Source organism: Neopsephotus bourkii, unplaced genomic scaffold (genome assembly GCF_033783945.1).
Source record: "Neopsephotus bourkii isolate Nb327-2 ecotype Australia unplaced genomic scaffold, CSIRO-AGI_Nbou_v1 NB_1148, whole genome shotgun sequence".
Classification (NCBI taxonomy): domain Eukaryota; kingdom Metazoa; phylum Chordata; class Aves; order Psittaciformes; family Psittacidae; genus Neopsephotus; species Neopsephotus bourkii.
In genome coordinates, this window is record NW_026901634.1 from 253,042 (window position 1) to 275,408 (window position 22,367).

The window sequence follows — 22,367 nt, forward strand, 5'->3', positions numbered from 1 at the left end:
TTCTGAAAGCTGGATTTTAAGCAAGGGTCACTTTCCCAGTTTGTAGAATTTAAGATTTCTTTTCCCAGAAATATTAAATTACCTAAAAATTGTTTTGCTGTTTTATCGCACTATTTTCGAAGTGCTGATAGCAACACTTTGTACGCCGAATACTGTGGGACACTGTGAGGGCAACTGCCAAATCCAGGCATAAAGTATGTTATAAAGAAAACCTAATTAAAATTACACTCTAATTATTCAAAGCCAGATGTAACCCTTCTAGCAAAGAGCACATCGTTACAAAACCATCATCACTCTTCATAATAGCAATGCACAGATTAAAGTATGGTAAAGTCAGTGGCCAGGCTTGTCAGTGAAATCCCAAAATGCTCAAGTCCCTGTTTGAAACCCAAAGGAGGGAGAATCTGTTTCTGATTTCAGTGCTATGCAGCAGCAGATGTGAAGTCCAACGAAAACACCAGAGCAAACCAGGGTCTGACCTGCATCCCTGCCTTGCCAAGGGCTGGTTCTGTCCCCTGGTGTCAGGCTGGTGGTGCAGTTGAAGAGAGATGGCTCTGGGTCCCTGGCTGTCGGTCCAAGGGGGCAGTACCAGGAGCATCATCTAGTGTCAAAACCAGCTCAAGCAAACCCTGATGGAAGTCAGGTTTTATGCCAAAGCAAGTGGCAGTTTCTGAGATGATTTCAGAGGAACATCATCCTGTACACAGTATCCAGGTGGCTGTCACTGTGACCCTTCAGTGACTGGATACTAGGGAGTCATAGCAGAAATATGCTGTCCATGTTCCAGACCAAATACATCTAAACCAAAGCGTTTCAACTGAGTTCCCAGCAATGCACTGTTTCCATATTTACAGTATAAAATGATTAAAACCCAAACTCATTAGTGACTCACAGTAATGACTAGCAGACGTCCCTGGGTATGATGATTTTTCCAAACAATTGAAATGAACTGGTAGACAGTAAAGCAAGTGAAACCACATTTGCATGTTACACAAATTATTTGCATATTTCACAAATTATATGAAGCACACACGTGGCACTGAGGATGATAGTGACAATGTGCCAAGGTACAGAAGAGCACCAAACAACACTTAACAAGCTGCTGTACATCACACCAGAGCCCTTTAGGCCAAGAAGTACTATTGTAATGGTGCCAAACATTTCCTCCCTTGTACTTGTCACCTTTTGAATAGCAGGCATCCTTTCTTTCCTTCTTATTTCACAACTGTGTTAACACTTGAAGCCTGCCTGCAGTGCTGTGATGGTGAATGGCAGTGCCAGGACACCCAGCAGGAACTAGGGTCGTGCAGTGCACAGGCTTGTTCAAGGGTGGAAGGAAAACACAGCCTTGCCTTTGAACATGGTGAGCCTTGGCTAGTTTGGGCTTTTTAGGTGATGCTGGGGTTGTAAACTCCCGTTACATTTGGCACTACTAAATAATCCTGAATATAAAGTGGGTATTAGTGGTGTTTTTCCTGGGCGTGGTTGCAATTTTAATTTTCCACTGAAATAAAATCAAATGGAGAACAGGCTAGTGTGCCGAGCACCGAGGTGAACATGCCTACTCCTTAACCAGCATGCCCGTGCAGATGCTGGATTTGGCTTGTGCCATATTCTGCCTATTCAGAGTGGATGCAAAATGAGCTGTGCCCTCCCTGTGCTTCCATGAATAGCTGTGCCCTAATAAAATAATAAACAACAGTGCTGGAAGGGACCATCTCCCACCACAATCAGGATTAACTATGTGTAAACCTTTCCTAATAGACATTTATCTAGCCTGTACCTAGAAACCCCTGAGGGCTGGAGATGCCTCTCCATGCAGTCTATTACCAAGATTGAATGTCCCTGCAGATAGAAAGCCTTTTACTCATATCTAATCCAAACTCCCCTTGCAGCCATTTAAGCCCATTATTTTTGCCCTCTTCTTCTTGGCCATGAAGTACAGTTTACTTTCCCCTTGCAGCAAGTTTCCACATACCTAAAAACTGTTATCACGTTTCCCCTCAGCCTCCTTTCCTCTAGACTAAACAATGCCAATGCTTTTGAATTGCTTCTCTTATGCCATATTTCAACTAACTAGACTTTAAATGCCTTTCACTTCCACCTTAATTTACTTTCATGCAAAGCTAGGGAAGAGTCCAAGAAGTGGAAATCTCCCTGCTTGTGGTTGCCAAGGAGTCAACCCAAATCAGACAATGGTTATGGGCAGGTTCCACATCAGAGAGCTGTGTGTCCCCAGGGCTTTGGTCCCAGGTGACACAACTCCCTCAGTAACAGTCCTCACAAGTGGGATGAAACTTGGCAAAAGCTTCTTCACTATTTCTGTATGCTGTGCAGAACTGAGAATGCACATGCCCTTCCATGGTCAAGCTCCTTGTCTGCCAGCCCAGGTGGAGAAATGTGGTTTGTGGATGAATCAAAGCCACACGGTGGGGATCAGGCTGTTCCGGACTTCAGGAAAATACAAAAAACCTGGAGCAGAACAACAAATGTCTCTGTGTATATTTCAGTGAACTCAGGAATGACAGCGCAGCATCTGAAGTTGTACCAAGGAAATTTCTGAAATAGCATTAGTGAGGGAAGAACAGATTTGATTAGTGTTTGCCTGCCATAAACTGTAACTAATCCACAGCCAAGAAACTCAAGTAACAAACCAGTGGTAGGGATGGTGCTCTCCAAAAGAAGCTGTTTCAGACTACGTCTGTCCCTGCTTTACCCTCAGTGCCACCAGAAGACAGGACTTGTTTGGAGCTATGAGCCACTAGAGCAAAGAAGAAGGAGACAATTCAGGAGAAAAGGATGAGGAGCTACTTTTTGACCTGCTTCACTGGTCAGGTGGAGAAGGAAGAGATGCTATAAGGGGAATCAACCACACAAAGCAAACTCCCCTTCAAGTTTCCTGAAGAGCATTGTCCCCTGCTCCTGCAGCTGAAACCTAGAGTGAGAAGCTGAGTCCAAAGCAAATGAAATGCAGAACCTGGGGCATGGGCTCATACTGGACTGCACTGATTTCTGTTGCTTTTCAAGAGCAGACAAGAAATAACAGGTCAGAAACTGAAGATGGTCATGAGCACACAATCTTTTGGGAGTCTGTTTAAATAACAGCTGTGCAAGAAGGATATCTCTGTCTTCCTAAAGCAGCTGAAAGAGGGTGGACAAGGGAGGGTCTAACCCTATCCCAAACCTCCTCTCTGCAGCCACTGCTGTATCACAGAGAAGACGGCTGGAACTACTTCTCACATCTTTGACTTGCCAGTACTGGATTGAAAGGTGCAGATGTGCTCTAATAAGCTCACATCTGTAATATATTTATGTGGCTGTGTCGAGATATGCATTTCATACAGCTACTCTGTCAAGAATATGCCAAAACAATGTGTGAAGAGCCAAGTAATGTCTTGCAACGGACTAAGTGAAGTGAGTGCTTCACTGAACTGTGTTTCTCGTCCCTATACCAAGATCGTCTCAGATGTTATAGTAATTGCTGTGGCTTCTGAACTTCAAGGCAAAATATAGATTGAGCTGAAAAAGGGTGAAAGGAGGTACAAGAGGAAAGAAGCCAGAAGAGAAATTCAATTAGTGGCAGAAAACTCAGGTTACCGAGATGCAGTTAACAGACAGGATTAAGCAAATTCAGTGGGTACATAATAAAAGCTGCTTTCATAATCACCTCAAGTCTCAAGAGATGAAACTTAGGAGCCTAAAATAATATATTGCCATGGTTCTCATTTTATTTTTGTTCCTATCACTTCTCCTGCTGTACCCATTATATTTAGTGAATGCCAGCATATAAAATGGTTACAATCCATAGGAAAAATGGAAGGCACAGTGTAGAGTCCTGGCTTCTTTCCACCCTGAAAGGAGGGCTTCTGTCTCCTGTGTACACAACTGCCTTGCACAACAAAGTACAACTGCCTCGTCCAAGTGTCTGTCTCAGTCTGGAGCTGCCATCTCATGCCACACACACTGAAGTGAAACTCACTGCAAAACCACATCTTGGAGCATCAATTTCACCCAAACCCTTCCTAGCTCCCCAGGGCTTGGGTGGGTACTGTGAGCTGTTTGCAAGGAAACAGCAAATTCGTAATGTCTTATGAGAAAATGTGGATTTTATTTTTGTCTTTTTTTTTTTGGTCTTTTTTTTGGTCTTTTTTAAATTTTTGTTCTCCCAACCAGTGTTCTAGTGTTTCCAGGGAGCAGCAAAGAAGATGCAAGTTGTAAAAAACAAAAGCAGCAGGATCAGAGTTTGGTTTATAATCCCTGTTGGCTGGAGACTGTAAGTCAAAAACCAACTGACTCTCTCCAGTATGTTAATTTGTCCCTTTTCTTTTCAAAACATCACCATCCCAAACTGGCAAAACTCTCACGTCAACTTGAGGCTTTCCACGTGTCATCAAATAGAAGGATGTATTACCATAAGCCAACTTCTAACCTGTTTTTTGGAGAAAACATGGTTTATTGGCTTGTTATCTCTAGCCATTTGCTTCTGTGTGACAGCTCCTATTTCTACGCCTTCAGAACCAATTTCATGCAAATCAAGCAAAGCAATCTGAATGATTAAAGAAGTCCCATTGCCACTGCTCATGTGAAGCCATCGGCTGGGTGGACCTGACAAGGTTAAGGCAGGCAGAGCTCAGCCTTTTTCTACATGAGATCTCATTGCAACAACCTCTGTGCCCATGACCAGGAGAAGTGATGGAAAAGTAATGCTGTTTGATGATGCTGTCCCCTCACTGTCATCTTTGGGAAATGGGTAACTAACAACAAGACTAACTTAGTCACCCATTTCCTGTTCAATTACAAGCCGAATCGGCTGTTATAGATTCAAGGGGTACATGGGGAGAGCCATCAGACAGGAAAGGTGTGCTCCTGGGTGCACGGGGCACTCCTGCATGCCTAACCAAGAGCAGAATGCAGCCGTTTGTTTACAGGAGTTTATGGGACAAGATCTGTGTAGCCATGTGTACTTAGAGGAGGATCAAGGCTTGGCATGCTAAGCAAAACTTCTGGAAGACACTGATCATTTTATTTTCCCACTGATTTCTTGGAAACAGCTCCCCCACTGACGTGAGATACATCTGAGCCTGTGGTTATATTAGGATGCTCTTCCAAACTGGCAGTGCTGAGAAGAGGGCAAAGGGGCAAAGACAAATGCAGAGGGACAGGACAGATAAGAACAGTGAAGTCACATACCTTCAGGGATGCACTGTCCAAGAACAAACTTATAACCCTTACAGCATTTTTTCCTGAAAAACAATAAAATAAATAAATGAATAAATAAATACATTGTCTAAAGGTTGATGCTGCCTTTAGAAACAGTCATGAGTATATCACGTATGTGATGAACGAAATAAGATGAGGATCCTGAGCTTCACAGTTGGAGATAACACCATTAAAGAATGCAACATGCAAACACACCACTCGGTCCATGAGGCATTTTAAATGATGGCATGACTAGCCAACTCAGGAGCCTGGGGCTGGGTAGCCAATGCGAACACACTCAGCATCCCAAGTATTTTCTCCCTTGTGTTGAAAGGATGCAGCACTCCTCAGTGCTGTCCATACACACAGCTCAGGTCATAATTTTCATGATATGGTGAAGGGTGTTTTCAAACATCCATCATTACAATGTAAACTTGCAGAAAAGGTACGTTTCAGCAAGGAGTGCACTCAAGATAAATGTTATCAGTAATTTCTCATTGTTTGATTAACTGGAAGGTGGTAAGTGAAATATATTGGGTATTTCAACTGGAGCAAGGGAAAGTATCTTATACAGACAGGCAGACACAACTGCAGTGAATAGTCAATAGGCCAAGTACTCTTTGTGTGCCTATGATATGAACAAAGTGCTGAGAAATAAATGTTTCTTACACACTGGCCTGTAGTGACATTCAGGTATTCAGCTATACCTGCCTTCTAGACAGCAAATCACATCAAGTCACCAGGACTCCCAGTAGTGCTAAGAAGCCTTTACCAATGGCTGTGTCCCTTAATCACTCTGAGAGCTACTCGCTGCAGGGATCTGGTGACTTTAAAAGGGTCCCACAATAGTGCCTACCAGACACCAGGACTGCTGCAAGAGAAGCAAACTGCTGTTCAGTGTACTATTTTATCAAGTTTACATGAGTCTGAGGGGAAAATAACCCTGTAATTTACAAATTCACAGTTTTTCATGCCCCATGGATATGCTGAAATATCTGCAAAACTGGGAAACCATCCATTTGGTCTTTTCCTTTAATTCAGTAACTGACGTAGGAGAGTGCTAAAGGCATGGCAGTCAATGACACAACACTCCCCTGGACAACACGCAGCCATCACAAATCATCATTAAGTTGAATTTAAATCAACTATCAGTTGCAAATGACCACTTAAAACAAACAATGCATCACTCCAAACTATGTAAAAACAAACTTTGGCTCCATATTTTACCCTTTTCCAAAGATTAGCCAGAATATAAATTATACTTAATGAAGGTTGAACATCTGAAGAGGAAGCTTTGCTTTGTTATGCAAACAACTGGTCCCTCATTAGACTTTTCTCCAAACACTGCTGTGAAGTTTTATCTGCAAGACTAACAAATGCAGGAGGAATGAGTTCAAAGGTGCATCGGGGAGGTTGTTCATATGCTGCAAGCCATGCCGTTGTCTTTCCAAGTACACATTCATCTCCTCCTGTCTGAGGAAGAAAGGAGGTTGATAAAGCTTTGCTTGTAGCTGCTCTTCAGGGGAAGATACCGCCTTGATTGAGAGAGGGATGGGAAAGGAGAGAAGGGTATCCCAGCCATCAGATGCTGACCCATAGGGTTATGCCAGCCAAAACTAACCAGAAAGAGGAAGCAGTAGCTTTCATCCCTGAGAATTCCTGCTTAATTTTCAGGCTTAGGACCCTTAGGACTCCCATTCTTGGACAGGCTTGTGGCAGCAGATGCCAACGCTAGCTGGCACAACCTGTGCCTAGGTAAAGATTCGCTTGCTGGGAACCCTGCGGGAGCTGCTTCTCTTCTCTCAACTCGGCCAGCAATGGCTTTTGGCTGAACTTGTTGGCTTTCCTGTGGATATGCTGTGGTTTTATCTTCCTTCCTGGATTCTCCTGATAGCCAAACCACTTGTCCTGATCAAACCCCTCTCCCACAGCCGCGCAATAAGAACCCACCACACACTGAGGTACAGCCATTAAATACTGCCCTGGGACCCTGGAGCAAGCACAGCCTTGTGTAGCATCGCAAGGGGTTGGTTCAGTTAAAGAAAGAGGAAAATCGTACTGCCCTTGCACATATTCAAAGCCCATGCTTGGAATCCATCTCTTGAGTTCCACAGGGAGACATTTTTGACACATCACTTCCTGGTTTTCAGTCTTCCTTTCAATTTTTGATGAATTTTCCCAGAGTTTACTGGAAAGGAGATTTGGAAATATTTTCCCTAAACACCCAAAGATTTTTCCACATCATCAATGCTTTAAATCACACCTAAAGATGCGGTTTAGAGGCTCTGCTTTCAGTATCACAGACCAGAAACCAATTTGCATGATGATTGTTTCCCAGTTCCGGATTACAGATCTCTGTATCAGCGCAGCCTGTGCTCAACATCAAGCTTCAGCCATCAACGCGATTTTGCCACAGAAACTGCTACTTTAGGGTTAATCCATAGGAAATACAGTATGACAATACATGTCTCTCTGAGCATTACAGTGCAACCCTGGGATCTGTGCATGCTCTAGCTTTTCACATTCTTAAATCTGTCAAAATGATGGATACATGAGTTGATTATTAGCAAAGCCATTTTAACAGCAATATTCATTTCCAGATATCCAGCTCCAGATTGACATGTCTAATCAACATTGCGCAGCAGTGATCTATACACAGGGAGAGGTAAGAGGGGGTCCCCACTGGTAATTTTAGCTACTGAATAACTTTCAGCAAGGCGGTTGCTACGCAGCTGTACATGTGAGCGTGCATTGAACACCAACTAATGCACAGCTGTGCGAGCTCAGCCGCTAAAATCTATGTGGAAATTGAGCCAAGGTATTAACTTTAAATATGGTTTCCAAAAGGTGAATCTTACTGCAGACTCCTCTGTTACAGCTTTTAATAGGGTGCATCAGCTATTAAAAGCAGAGAAACTTCTGATTCTCATGCAGTCTTCACTCAAGAACATGCACAAGCCCAAATTCCTGGAGGGTTTTGAGCACCATGATTTTGATCACTGCAATGTCTAGCTTTTGTGTTACCTGTAGAAAAATCCACAGTGATAGGGACTCTCTCAAAGCAAAGTCACCCCTTTTATCTGACAGGACCTGATTGAAAAGCAGAGAGGTGCTGAGCTACTCCCCTCTGCTCTGAATGTTGAGGTACTCCTGGATCGCTGGATGTCAGAAGATGGAATTTAGTGTCAAACCTTTGATACTAGTGAACACCAGACAAGCAGCTGTGGCAGGCTTTTGTGGCCCATCACCTTGCAGATTGAAAGGAGCACCCCCATGTCCCATCACCCACAGGTCCCCCCTGTGCCCACCACATAGCAGTGAACCAGCACAGCACTCCCTACCCCATCTTGCAAAGCAAGGCTGCTTGATAGCATCGCCCCAGACAGGCAGGATGAAAGGTAAGATGCAAGGAATGTGACTTAATTAAGCCACCTCTTTATTAAGTTAGCTTATCTGGCAGCTATCTGCAGTAATTCATCCCGTGTGGACCATGTTTTTTTCCCATAATTGTTTCCACCTGGTGCAGAGCTGCCATCATCCCCAGCCCTCCTGCTCTGCACAAGGACACTGGGGCACGCTGAACCTGTACAATATCGCTGTGCCAGAGGGAAGGGAGTGATCCAGGGTCCTACAGAAGCTGAAATGCTTTGGAAACGCAAGCAACAACAGGATAAACATTTAAGGTGATAATTAACCTGTGCCTGTCTGCAGGAACATGACAGCAGCTTGGGCTGTGGCAACAATTGGCTCGGAGCTGCCTGATGCATATTGGAGTTTTGGTTAACTTGAGCAAACAGGCGACTCTTAAAACCTTATCATGACGATTATTTTGAAGAAGACACAATGACCATTTAGTGTTTGAAAAAAGGGAAGGAAAAGGGAAAATGCGCATTGAAATGTGAAAAAAGAAAAGTTTTATACTGGTTTTAGATGAATGTAACACGTTAAGGAAACTCTTGCTAAAGATATTAAAAGTGGAAACAGAAGAGTCCACTCTATGAAATATTTGCCTCCTAGGAGCAAAGCAGACACAGAAATCTCTACACTGTGTCAGAAAGTGAGTTCTTAGGATAAAATATGGGCCTTTTTTATAGGTCAGCTGATGCCTGTTCTTCATTCACTGCAAAATGCAGCAACTCCACAGGTGGTTGGGCAGGTCAAATCCTTCCGCTCTGACAATGTTATTTCTAACCCATGAATGTCAGAAGAGTTGCACTTTAGGGGGCATAAGAGCTGCTTAACATTTTATGTGGGTTTAGATATAACAACACTGTTATCCCAGGTCAGTGCTGGTAGAAAGTAATAATAATACAGTTGAGTGCATATATGTAATAATAATAATAATAATAACAATAATCTCCTATTGAGAAAAGACAGAAGAAAAAATTAATCGAATTTCTTCAATGTCATAACCTGAACTCAGATGACTTGTGCCATATCTTGAAGACCTGAGTCAGCAAAGGGCATGGCATGGCTGTGTTTAATTGCACAAAGGGGTCTTTGTTAGACTGGCCCCTTATTGTGCCTGCCCAGTGTTTCTATTTGATCACCCTGACTTTGAGAAATAAACAGTACAGCAAAAATGCAAATGTAAAATACAGCAATTAACTTCCAAAAATAATTGGAGAGCAGTGAAAGCAGGCCAGTAAGGTACATTAGAAAAAACCCAAAACAAAACTAAAAAACCCACCCCCAACTGTTGTTTTTCTCATATTCTATATAAAATCCAAATGAGGGACACAGGTCTGTCTGCCAAAGCATGCACAGACAAAGCCCATCTGCAGCGCAATGTGTTAAGGAAGCAGCTCAGTAGCTGTGAACAGTTTCACGGTAATTCACATGGAGAGAAGATTTATGGCAACATGGTGTAAAACTGAAGCAATGCTTTTTTTGTTTGCCTTTCTGCAGGATACATACCGAAATCTTGAGTAAGAGAGGATGGCCTCCCTGCAGACACTTGCTCAGCATACACTTTGCCATGATTTCCAGACTTAGTTCTGTTCTTAGTTTTGTAAAGAGATAATTTACGTTCACACTGGGTGTAATGCAAGATCCAAGGCCAGACCAAGCCCTACCAGTCACTGTCCCTGCTGAGAGTGGTAGCACAGGTACCACTTGCCTTGCAGTGGTGCAGCACCTATGACCACTGTATGTATATATATGCTTCTTAACTTCTCTTAACTGACTGAATAAAGCAAGATTTGCCTGAACAACCACAGAGACAGCCCTTCACCAGCAAAGCTGGAACTCAGACCTCTGACAGCAAATCACTGCAACCTATTGCTTGATTTTTCTGCAAGTCAGATTTCAGTGATTAATGTGTTGCCTGAGTTGAAGCCATGTTTCTTGTCAGCTACTTAAGTCAAATAAATTTACCCGCATATAATGGTTTTCTTTTTCTGAGAAAAAAGAAAAACAAAAAAGCCCTGCTATCAGCTGTTTTGCTCAGCTCTGGCTATTAAGACAGATACCAGAAATGAAATCTCATTCCACTTATTGCTAAGGGGAAGGTTTTGATAAGATTCACAGTTCCTGGACTCCTCTTCTGTGAACACAATCCAGGGACCAGATCCTGCCCTGGCAAAAGCTGCATACCTCTGCTGACTTTGAGGAACTGTGCCAGCATTTACCCAGGGAGGCTCTGGCTGATGCTCTTGAAAGCTCGCAGACACGCTTCTTGGCTGCTCCCTACTGTAATGTATTGTTAATGGACTCCTCCTCTCCTTGAAGTGCTGTTTCATGTCACCTTTTTATGGTCAAATGGAGTTTTATGGTGCTGGAGTATAAACTGTGGTTCCTTCTTCTCAGAAGGGACCTTCCAAACCAATACAATGGCTTGTACTTCTGCAGAGTATGGTATTTCTGAATGTGTGAAGCTCGTTCCTATATAAAAGAGCAATAAAATACTTCAAGGGGTGCAATACCCTGCATGGGTATTGGTGGGGCTTGAAGTTATGACAGGTGCTGAGCTGCATGAAACCGAGCAATGAGGGTTTTTCAGTCATAGGACTTCCAATCCCATCCCTGGCAGTTTTCAAGGCCAGGTTGGACGGGGCTTGGAGCAACCTGCTCTAGTGTGAGGTGTCCCTGCCCGTGACAGAAGGCTGGAACTGGGTGAACTGTAAGGTCTCTTCCAACCCAAACCATTCTAGGATCCTATGAACACACAAGAAGCAAAACTTCACAGATCCTGGGAATCCAGCCACTGAAAACATCTATCCTTTTTGTGTCAGTCCCTGAGCCTCTGCTCTCTACAGGCACAGCACAGGACATCCTACCATGATGGGTTTTGTGGTTTCGTTAAGTAAATGAGATGTGATGAGGTGTCCAGTGGAGGTGTTCTGACAAAATCTAAACCAGACAAAACCTGGCATACCACTTCCCCAATGTATTTCCCTCTGCCAGCAGATCAGCAGTCCCAGGAGACCATCAGTTTGTGAATATTTTAGTTCTTTTGGGTTGCAGAGCAAGGGTTGGTACCCTGCAGACAGCACCACAAGAAAAAAAGAGTTCATGAGCTTCTACTTATTACAGGAAGAAATGGCAACTAAATGTTTGTCTTCTGGGTCTCTTCTGGGCTGAATATAGACTTCTAGAAGGGTTTTGTTGTGATCCTTCCTTCTGAGTGTAATGGAAGAGAAAGGTCATGTTGGGATTTCCACAGGAACCATACAGACTCTGGCTGCACATTTTGGGGAAGCCGTAAGATTGTTCCAGGGCCAGCACTAACGCTGGCCCTTGTCAGTCCCTAGTGTAACCAGAGCCTTGGTGCTGCAAACACGATGGCTAACAACAGACTAATCAACATTTCTTTCTGTAGCACAGACCAACTGGTGATGGTGTTGGTAACCACCAGTGCTCATATCTCACTTATCAATGTCCAAAAATTACCAGGTAAAAATGTGCCTATAATATCCTCTGGGCAAAGAAGGAAACTCTCAGAAGGAAAATATCACACAGCTTCAAAAAGGTAATTACTGCTGCTGCCACTGCAAAAGGCATTTGCTGGATATCTTACACGCATGTGAACATTGTCACCCAAATCACGTGATTCCTTCAGTGTTGGACTGTACTTTCTTCCCCTTTTCCTTGGACTTTTATTTCATTGCTTCCCCTCTGCCCCCCGCCCCCTTAATGCAAAGGAATGCTCATGTAGTTTATCACTGGACAGCATGTCAAAAATAGCAGAATGATTAAATAAAAGACTTTTGACTGTTCTCATCTGCTTAGACTCAGCTTTATACACACGCTGTCAGCTTTGTCTTGCTCTCCTTTCTTACAAATTTCTTTTACTTTCTGGCATTGTACCAAAAAAATGATTTTGTTTAGTTTTGCAGGTGAATTTGGTATGGATTTTGCAGAATCAATTTAATGTTTGACAGGTGTGAAATTTGGGGGAAGGAAAAAAATGGATTTTACACAAAGATAGCACTGTTTGCATTTATTACATAGTCTAATGAACTGGAAAATTAATGCTTCCTCATAAATACATTATAATTTCTAAGAACAGGTAGCCTCCTAAATCTGAAAATTATCCAAGATTGAGCCCGCTATTTAAAATAACTTGCTGCTTAGAGACTTAAAAGTATGAAAAGCGAGCAGAAGTCCTTTTTTCCACCACCTCTGACTTCCAATTAGAGGACTGCAAGCCAAATTTCCTTCCAAGTCTGTAAATAGTATGTCTTGCTGACGGCACACATTCGGTTATTTATCTAACCCAAGGTGAGCCAGAGTACAGGACTAATCACAGCACATCTGTCCTGTCTCCTGGATTTTTTTTAAACTTCCATGACTCTTCATTTGTAGCTCCAATTTCCTACCAAATATCCATGTGAGATAGAGAGTAATAAATTCCACTTCAGTGTGGAAGGCAGAGCCAGAGCAGTGCTGCAAGGAGCTGCGCTCGCTCGCTGGCTGCTGTGCTGGTGCTCGGTCACTGGAGTCAAACAGCAATAAACTGCTGGCAAGCTCTTAGACTTACTGATTCCAGTCCAATCCAACCCCATTTATAGAGCATCTTTCACCAACAAGATCACAAAAATGCTGCATAAGCAATGCCTAATAAACTCTTCTTGGTAAACAACAGAAGGCAAGTGCCTTTTAAACATGCATGCACAGAAAAACACATCATAGAAACTATGCAAGGAAGTCAGATTTCTAAAGCTAGTTCTCCAAACAGGACATAAATCCCAATTAACCCTCAGAGACAAGCTAATAACTCTCTCTATGTTCATTTAGGGGTGAGCTGACAGATAAGGGCCTGATCCTGATGCTGCAGAAATCCCTGGCAGCTTTGTCACATGTGTCAGTTTGGGAACAGGCTTGGACCAAGCCTCAGAGATGCGCGAGCACAAGAGGAGGAGTACAACTGGACTTATTGGAAGAACAGTTTTGGTCAATCACTTCTGGCATAAACTTAATCAAGTCCTGCTGTCTTTTGTTATTGGAAACTGTTGCCAGGCTCTTCCTGGTTTTGAATGACTTGGGATTTGAAATGTACCCTTGCTGCTGTACTCTCCCCATGAGCGCACTGTCCTTCTATACCCTAGATCATCCATATACATCCTAGACACAGACATAGATATTTAGTGTATATTTTAATCTGTGATGTTTGTTGAAACTGATTTAAACAGTCTAGAAGTGGGGAGAGCCAGACAAAGTGATGTTAGGAAAGTCAAAAAGCTTGGAAAAATAATGTAAGAAAGATGCAGCTCTGAGCACCTCATTCTCTATGTTAGCTGCCCACAGTGTCCAAAGGACATCTTGGTTTCCAGCACTGAGCTGTGAGAAAGATGTCTGCATTTGAATACTCTGCCTTTCTGGTGTAGAAAACTTGTGTTGAAAAGACAAGGCATCACACGAGATATGGAGGTTTATGTGAATTGCCCAAGACAAATGGGAAACTGAGCACTCCCTCTGTACCATCTAAGACAAGGTGTATGAAATGGCTCCTATCTGCAGAGCAGACACTTTAGAAGAGTGCAAAAAGCATAGCATTCTCATTTTATACATTATGAACCACATACAGATGCTTAACTGCCACTTATGCCTAAGGATTTTTATCCTTCCAGTACTGGCTTAGAGTCACAGGAGCATGGTCCTGCTTCAGCACAGCCAAGGGAGTTTTTCAAGCCAAGGTTTCAGCCATCGTATAAGCAGCAGAAATAAATCCTAGGGAAAAAGCTCACATAACTTTAGAAAAACAGATTCACAGCACAATTTTGGTTGCAAGGGCCCTTTGGAAATCATCTGATCCAAGTGCACCTGACAGCAGAGTTATCTGCTCAGAGACTCACCCAGGTGTCTTGAATGTCTTCAGGGGCAAAGACTGTCCTTAACCAGTTTGCTGCACATTTACCCCTTTTATATCTACTTAAAATGTCCCTGCTGCAACTCGTGGTCTCGTCTCATGTCCTTTTGCAGTGCACCTCTGATGAAGGTCTGGCCTTGTCTTCCCTGTGACTACTCATTAGGTAGTTGGAGACATCAATTCAATTTGCCCCTTAGCATCCTCTTCTCCAGCTGAGCAAACCCCTTTGGCTCTTTTTGAATATAATGTGCTCGAGCCCCTCAGCATCCTAGCTCCAGTTGTTGATAAGTGTACAAAACTGTAGGTAACAAAATCAAAAAGTATCACTAGCAGATATTATTTAAACACATTAAAGAAATAGGAAAGAAGCAAACAAACAAAAGAAAGAAGATTAAGAAAGTAATTTGCTACACTGCAGTGGAATTGCAGCTTTGGTCCCCTCCCACTGTTTTCTCTCCCCTCTTCTCTCCATTTCACAATAAAATCTTAAAAGAAAAACTGAGAAAAAAAAGTAAATCTTGAATGAAATACAAACAATGCTATTTGTCATGACAGTATTTTCAAACAAAAGGGTTGGCCAGCTCTGATCGCTATCTAAGCAACAAGACCAAGTTAAAATTGTTCTTCTAATATATTTTCAACATCAATAGCAGCGATGGAATTAACTTCTTAATGTAAGCCTTTGGTAATCTCTACAAAGACACTAAAAAAGATACAATCTTAAGACTGTTTCACTGATCCAGATGTTTCTTTCCTTTTCCCCTCTGTTTTATTGTTCCCAGAGAAGACCTTGTAAAAGCTGAAACTGCTTATCAAGTATACAGACTTAATGAATTGGACAAGGAAAGAAATCATTCTTACAAGTCAGATCCATGTTTATTGTCCAGAGAGATGATAGCAAAATGCTCTCTATATACAGACCAGTCTCTTTTAGGACAGAATCTGTCTCCGTGAACCGCTTCCAGCATGCAGAAAAGATTCATTTTTAAAACAACACAGTGCAGAAGTTTGCTGAATTATGTAGTGATGCTGTACCATGGCCCCAGTGCCAAGGATTATTTTTAGAGCCACACATCTGCAGGTTATTTGTTGCAGGGTAAGGCGAATGGAGTAAATTCTGAAGCAATTCACTAAGCAGACGAGCATTACCGGAATGAGTTGTTATTTATATGGTGTCACTAGAAGGCTTGGTATCTGGGATGCGGCAGTGGTATTTGCACTGCCCCTGTAGCTGATGCTGCTCTGCTGAGGCTGCAGTCAGTAGACAATGGAAAGTTCATGAAGCAGCCTTTTGATGTGGCAATTAGCTCCTATATTAAAACTGGCAGGAGCAGGAATGCCATCCAGCCAATGAATGGACTGGTGGTGCCTGCCCAAAATCAGTGCAACCCACTCTTTAATTTGTGAGCAAATGGGTGTCATGAGGCCAAACTTCCTTCCATTTCCCTACCGCACCATATCCCACACAGCGCTCAGCTTGCAAGCCAGACAGAGCCTGAACTTGGTGTCAACTGCCCGTTAGCCAAGTAGTAATTGCAGGAGTGACCGCGCTGTGCCTAATTGAGCAAACCACAGCCCCAGCCCTACAGAAAGCCCATTTCCTATTGCCTAATTTAATAGAACTGGCACTGGCTGCTGCTCTTCTCTCCTCACCCTCCTCCTGGAAGATGGTTTTAGCTCTGAACAACCTATTGAGGTTGAACACAAGACTTCTATGAGATGATGAAATGCTATCAACTCACACCCCACACCCCCCCAGTGTGCTCTGTGTGGTTGCTACTTGCAACCATGCTCCAGCTGAAAGAAGCCTCTCCTCCACCCCTAGCACCCTGCTATCCCTCGCCCCAAAACTAAGGATGGTCTGTTCTACAAGGCATGATGCCTGCGTAGCACGAGGTAGGACCAAGAGGCACTTTGCTCTGGCCAGCTATGAAACACTGAGAGCAAAGGGATGGAAATGAGCCAAAGGAAGAGTGGATTCACTGCAGGGCTGTCCTTCAGAAGTGGGTGTATATCCTCGGTCAGTAAATACCTGAGAAAATACCTATCATGTCCATTTGTAAAGCACTTTGGGGTGAAGGTGTTTTACCAGTTATTACCAGTATGTAACTGCTGGGTTTATGGAGAGTTGGGTGGTCCATACAAAAGCACATTTAAGTTTTTAATTTTAGTACGCTTTTTCTCTGGCAATTGTTTTGTTCTGGGCTATTTTACCTGTTCCTTTTACCTGTGGTGCTTGTTTTTCTCTTACAGTTTGTCTAATTTTAGTGTTCTACTGAGGCCTTTGCAAAATAAGAAGTGATGCTTCTAGCTGCCGTTTTGGTATGATTGGTACAAACCCAAAGATCTGATTTTTTTCATTATTCCCTGTTGGCCTGCAGTATTGTGCAATTACCCTTGTATTAATTATGCATTACAAATGAAGCAGGGTGTGTTTCAGATACTAGTGCCTGCAGGCATATACTGAATTTATATTACTACACCTCTTCCTGAAACCAATGCAAACTGAGGACATCTCTGCTGGAGCTGGTTCATCAGTGCTTGTTACAAAGCTGCTATCACTGGAACAACTCTAGTGTTCAAAGCATCCAAACACACTCAAAGTTTGGGCTCAGAAGCACAAAAAAACCTGGGGCTAGAGTGAGATCAGAATCAGGATTAGTAACCAAATTACCCAGAAGATGGGGTAGGATCAATGCAGGTAGTGCTGTTGTCTTGTGCTGGGGGAAGTGGGGTGAATCATTTGAAAAGGGAAGACTTCTTGCCTTCAATTGAAGAGAAGACAGGCTGATGCAAGTACACAAGATGAATATTGAAGGTGCACTGCAAGGGGCTGCCCGATGTTCTCATCTGCCTTGGCCACTGCATCAATAACATCCTCTTGTCACCTACTGTTCTAAAACCTCTTTCTCTGAGACTAATTATTGGAGAAGTGTCAATTGAATGTCATGTACCTTGGGCTTTTAAAATCTGTTTTCAAAACAAAATGAGTGACAGCACTAGGAGCTTTTTGCAGCAAGGAATTTACAGCTGTGGCACACTGATCAACTGCTCTGGATGAAACACAACCCTGGTCATACGTAAGAATTGTCACCTGCATCTAAAGAAAAAACTGGTGAAAGTTTCTGTGTGATTTTTGCCCTATAATTTACGGTCCTTTCATGCATTTCAGTCTAAGACCATCATTACTAAAGATCCAGAAATTTTCAAGTTGATGTTATACTTAAATAAGTGTACTCCAAAGTGACTCCAAAGGAAGTGTGGAAGTTGGGAGCAGCATACCTTTTCTGACTGGCTTATCCTGACTGAAATGATCATTGGTGACAGTTACTTTGACTCTCTCCGAGTTAATTTTAGGTCTCTATGGAAAGTGCATGTTCTCTCCAAAAAGTAGCATCACAGCTAAACACATTGTACATCCAAGGCATCAGTCTGTGCTAGCCTGTAAAGACAATGCTGAATACAGATTTGAGGCTAAATCAGTATCAGCAAACACATGATTTAGCGTTGCAAGATTCATACCTCTTTTCCTCTCAGAACATACATTTTGCACCAATACGGTCTGCTTCTACATTCCCACCCATTTATCTACATGTAGTACTGTGTGATGTCTTTTAGCTCACTCCACAGTTCAAACCAGTACACTTCTGTGGAGGTAATATTGTATGCAGAACAAAAGCAACTGGTTGTTTTCTTCCCTAATCTGTTCACAAGTTCGTATTTATTCCCAAAACACTCAAAGGAAGAAAACCCAACATTTTTACAGCCTGAGATATCAATCTGATTCTCCAAAACTGTTTGAAAGCGTTATATTATATCTAGCATGCTCTAATATATTTGGAATAAAGGTTTGGCATGTGCTGTAAAGCAGACTCCCCCAAATCCATGCATGCCAGCTTCAAACTGAAATTTATATCATGCACTTTCCTCGAGAAATTTCACCTTTTGCTGTGGATGTTTTTTCTTCCTTTTTTACCTAATGAAGTGATTGTTTATTGCTGTTACAACCTGATGGGCATAGTGTGTATTATAATCTCACCATCTGCATCATTTACATTCCCAAACGTGGAATCTCAGCCAGATGCCTGACTTATCTCCAAGGCAATGACTTCAGGCATATGGTTTTTATTTAAGTGAATCACAGTACTAACAGAAATCCAGTATCTATTATCTATCACAACTGCAGATAATAACTCAGAACAAATTTCTCTTTGGATTTTTATTGTTGCCCACACAGACACTTCTGTGGATGGTTCTCCTAAAGTGCAACAATAAAAATCAAATGCAAGGTAAGGCAGGATGTTAAGCAGAGTACTTCATTACAGATGAAGTTTGCAGATTGCATTACAAGTAGAAGAAAAAAGTGCAGCCCTTAGTAACATGGAGATACTGAAACAATCCATGTTATAGGAACACTGGCAAACAATTCAGTGCCAGGGCAGTGGGTCACCCCAAGTCCATATTTCTGTTCATTCTTTGAAGGATCCAGCAAAATCCACAGCACTGGAGCTCGGCAGCTAAGGGACATTGGAACTGGATGATCTTAAGGTCCTTTCCAACACAAACTATTCTATGATTCTATGCATCTATGATATCATCATGTGCAGAGGGATCTATAAACTGAAAGCACCACCATGCTCTCCTGCTTGCACATAGAGCTTGCAGCTTCTTATTGAGAACTCTTGTGGCGTTTGCTGGCACAACCCTCCGACCCACCCTTCCTTTAAATAAAAAGTACACTTTCATTTAGGAATATATCTTATTTCATGTTTTCCTCTGACTTGGATTTCTGGACATTTCCACACTTTTAATTAGTACTGGTAGCAGTAATAATATGTTATCACTTCCATGATGTTAACCACTAGAGCATAAGTGCTGCAAATAGAAACTAATTTCAGCATAAAGAGATCTTCAAGAAACCCAATACTTCCTTGCTTAGATTTCTTAGACTTCTCACTTAGATAATTCCTTAGATTTACTACCAAATGGACATCACTTTAGCTTTCATAGAAGAAAAATACCAGTACTTATACCAGGCTGACACCAAAGCGTCCCCAGCACGGACCAGATCCCAAGCCCTTATGAAAATCCTCTCCAAAACAACAATTCCTGACCCAACATATTTTTGAGCCACAGCTATGAAGGTACGTGAAAATCAGATACACATGGACTGTGACAAAGTTCCCCACATTAGAGCACTGTGAGTGCGGGATAATCAATGCCATCACAACATTTCTTGTAAATATACTTGGATTTTTCTGTGAAGTAGCTGAATTTCATATCAAATTTACCCCACCAGTGTGCACAGTGAAGGGACTGGGTAATCCCAGGTCTCTCTGTATTCAACAAACAGGGACAGACACTTTTGGAGAGCAGCTCAGCCTGGCAATGGCGTGGCAGATCCCAACTCTGGTGTCTTGGTTAAGTGATAAATCATATCCTAGAATCATAGAAACATAGAATCATAGAGTAGTTTGGGTTGAAAGAGATCTTAAAAGTCCTCCAGTTCCAACCCCCTGTCACAGGCAGGGACACCTTCCACTAGAACAGGTTGCTCCAAGCCCCTGTGTCCAACCTGGCCTTGAGCACTGCCAGGGATGGGGCAGCCACAGCTTCTCTGGGCACCCTGTGCCAGGACCCAGTTATCCCTTTTTGTTTTTAAACTCTTTCAGAGCTTCACTGCTATGGGAGGTGCTCAAAGGACATGAAATGAGGAAATTTGTACTAACACCAAGAAGAGGATGTTGCTTCCTTGCTCACTCTGCTGATGGTCTCCAGTCAGAGCCTGCAGCCATCCTCCTGCTATAGGGTGGGGAGACCCAGTGGATGTACCCCCTCAAAGAAGATAACCCAAGCACCCCCATGCACAAGTCCATCACCCCACACTGTGTGTGCCTGTGGTTTGACAGCCAAGCATGGTGAACCGATTGCTCCTAGACAGAGGGGTTGGCCTCGAGGGAGCTCTTAGGGAACACTGTTTGCAGAGCTGCAGGCAAGGGCAGCCACCCCCGTTGGCTGCACAGCTCTACTGACCCTCCCTGTGGATTAAGCTGTTTTGTAAACCAGTGAGATTGCAATGCTAAAGTTTCATTGCGTTTGGACCTCTCAGGAAACCTTTCCAGAAACAGAACTAGAAAAAACAACCCAGACTACAACCATGTAATTAAATGCTGAATCATAACAGAGAGCCACAGAAATCCAGTGAAAATTATGCTGGCATGTGGTTAACACTGGCTTTTCTTAATTTGTGAGTGCTAAACCCTTTGCATGTTCACAAGGTCACTGTTGTGTGCGACAGTGTCTTTATTTGATCGCTATTTTCAGTTTGCCAAATTCCTTTTCAGCACTCCTTGAAGCTGTCAGATATGATGTTTGTTGCCCTGTACTTTTCCAGTTGATGTCTGATTTACAGTTTGTCTGCCAGAATGCTTCAGTGATGTGGTCCTCCAGAAATGCAGTCAGAGCACTGCACTCTGCATCGCTGTGGGCTGCCACAGCTGCTCAGTGCCAGCTCAGGGACCCTGCTCATCCAGGAGTACTGGTGAATGTCTAAGGGCGAACTTTACTTCTTTACTGTGAGAGTGACAGAGCACTGGAACAGGTTGCCCAGGGGGGTTGTGGAGTCTCCTACATTGGAGATATTCAAGGCCCACCCAGACAAGTTCCTGTGTGATGTACTCTAGGTTACCCTGCTCTTTCAGGGGGGTTGGACTATATGGTCTTTTGAGGTCCCTTCCAACCCTTGGGATTCTGTGATTCTGTGTGAGCACTAAAACATAGGCTGGGGTGAAAAACCATATGAATGGGCATTCCAATCTCTAGGACAGATCTATTCTTTCTATCCCAATGTGTAGTTTGTATGCCTGTATCAGGGTCCATGACTTAACCTGTTTAAGGAACCAGCTGAGGGTGCCCAACCACTGAACAGGGGCCCCTACTTGCCTGATGCTTGTCTAGCAACTTGTACCAGGAAGCTGTAAGCACTGCCCATGACCATTACCAGATGGCACGGGTACTGCCCTCCCTGAAGCACAATTTGAATCTCTGAGTTTTCATTAACTTAATTCACTGTTCACATGAGGTATCATGCAGTAGCTTTCGAAGATGCCCATGCCAGTTCTGAGTGTGCTACCACGGGCCTGGCAGTTGGACAGCTGACTGTATCCATCACTCTGCTCAAGCATTGCTTTGTGTTGATATATTCCCTTGTCCTATATCTTTAGAGATAAAATAGGGACAGCAGAACTTTTACTGCCCACTGGGATGTCACCAAGATTGCAGTAAAGTAGCCGCTGTGATCAGTTCTTGTCAGAGGATGACCTTTGAAGTAAATGCTGCTGAGAACTGGCAAAATGACTGATGATTGCACTTGAGAAGCAAGCTCAGTGGCTTTAGATTGCCACTTTTTTAGCACTGCAATGCAAAACTGGCAGGGAGTCCAACAGAAGCCTCCTGCCCTTGAACACATCTGCACAACTGCCTAGGTGCTAAGTGACCGCACCACCATTGTCCTTCACAGAAGGATGGAAAGGACCCTGCCAGCTAAAGACTCCTGCCAGCTAGAAGAACATCTGAGACCTTATAAAAATGATGAATTCATTTTCCATGCTGCTACCTACAAAAAGTCAACTGCACAGTTTCTGACTGGGGTTTAGCTGTTGCTTTTTGACAGCGATGGCAAAGAATAGCAAAACGGTCAAGACTGCTCTTGTTAGAGCCGGGCAGTAAATTACATGCTCTGCTCCATCCACAAAGAAATGTTTATCATCTGTTGCCAAAAACCACAGCACCCTGGTGTTTCCTCAGGCTTTCTTCCCATTTCTGCAGCCACTGAGGAGGCTGTTACCCTTGGGAAGTC

General features: G+C 43.1%; 1 protein-coding gene across 3 annotated transcripts in view; it reads right to left on the minus strand.

Moving 5' to 3' along the window:
- Positions 1–22,367, minus strand: part of CCBE1 (collagen and calcium binding EGF domains 1) — a 98,091-nt gene that overhangs the window by 20,489 nt on the left and 55,235 nt on the right. For all 3 annotated transcript variants that reach the window (XM_061363240.1, XM_061363242.1, XM_061363241.1), the window contains exon 3: positions 5,191–5,243. In XM_061363240.1, coding sequence (XP_061219224.1) covers positions 5,191–5,243 — 53 coding nt within the window. The remainder of the gene's footprint in view (positions 1–5,190; positions 5,244–22,367) is intronic.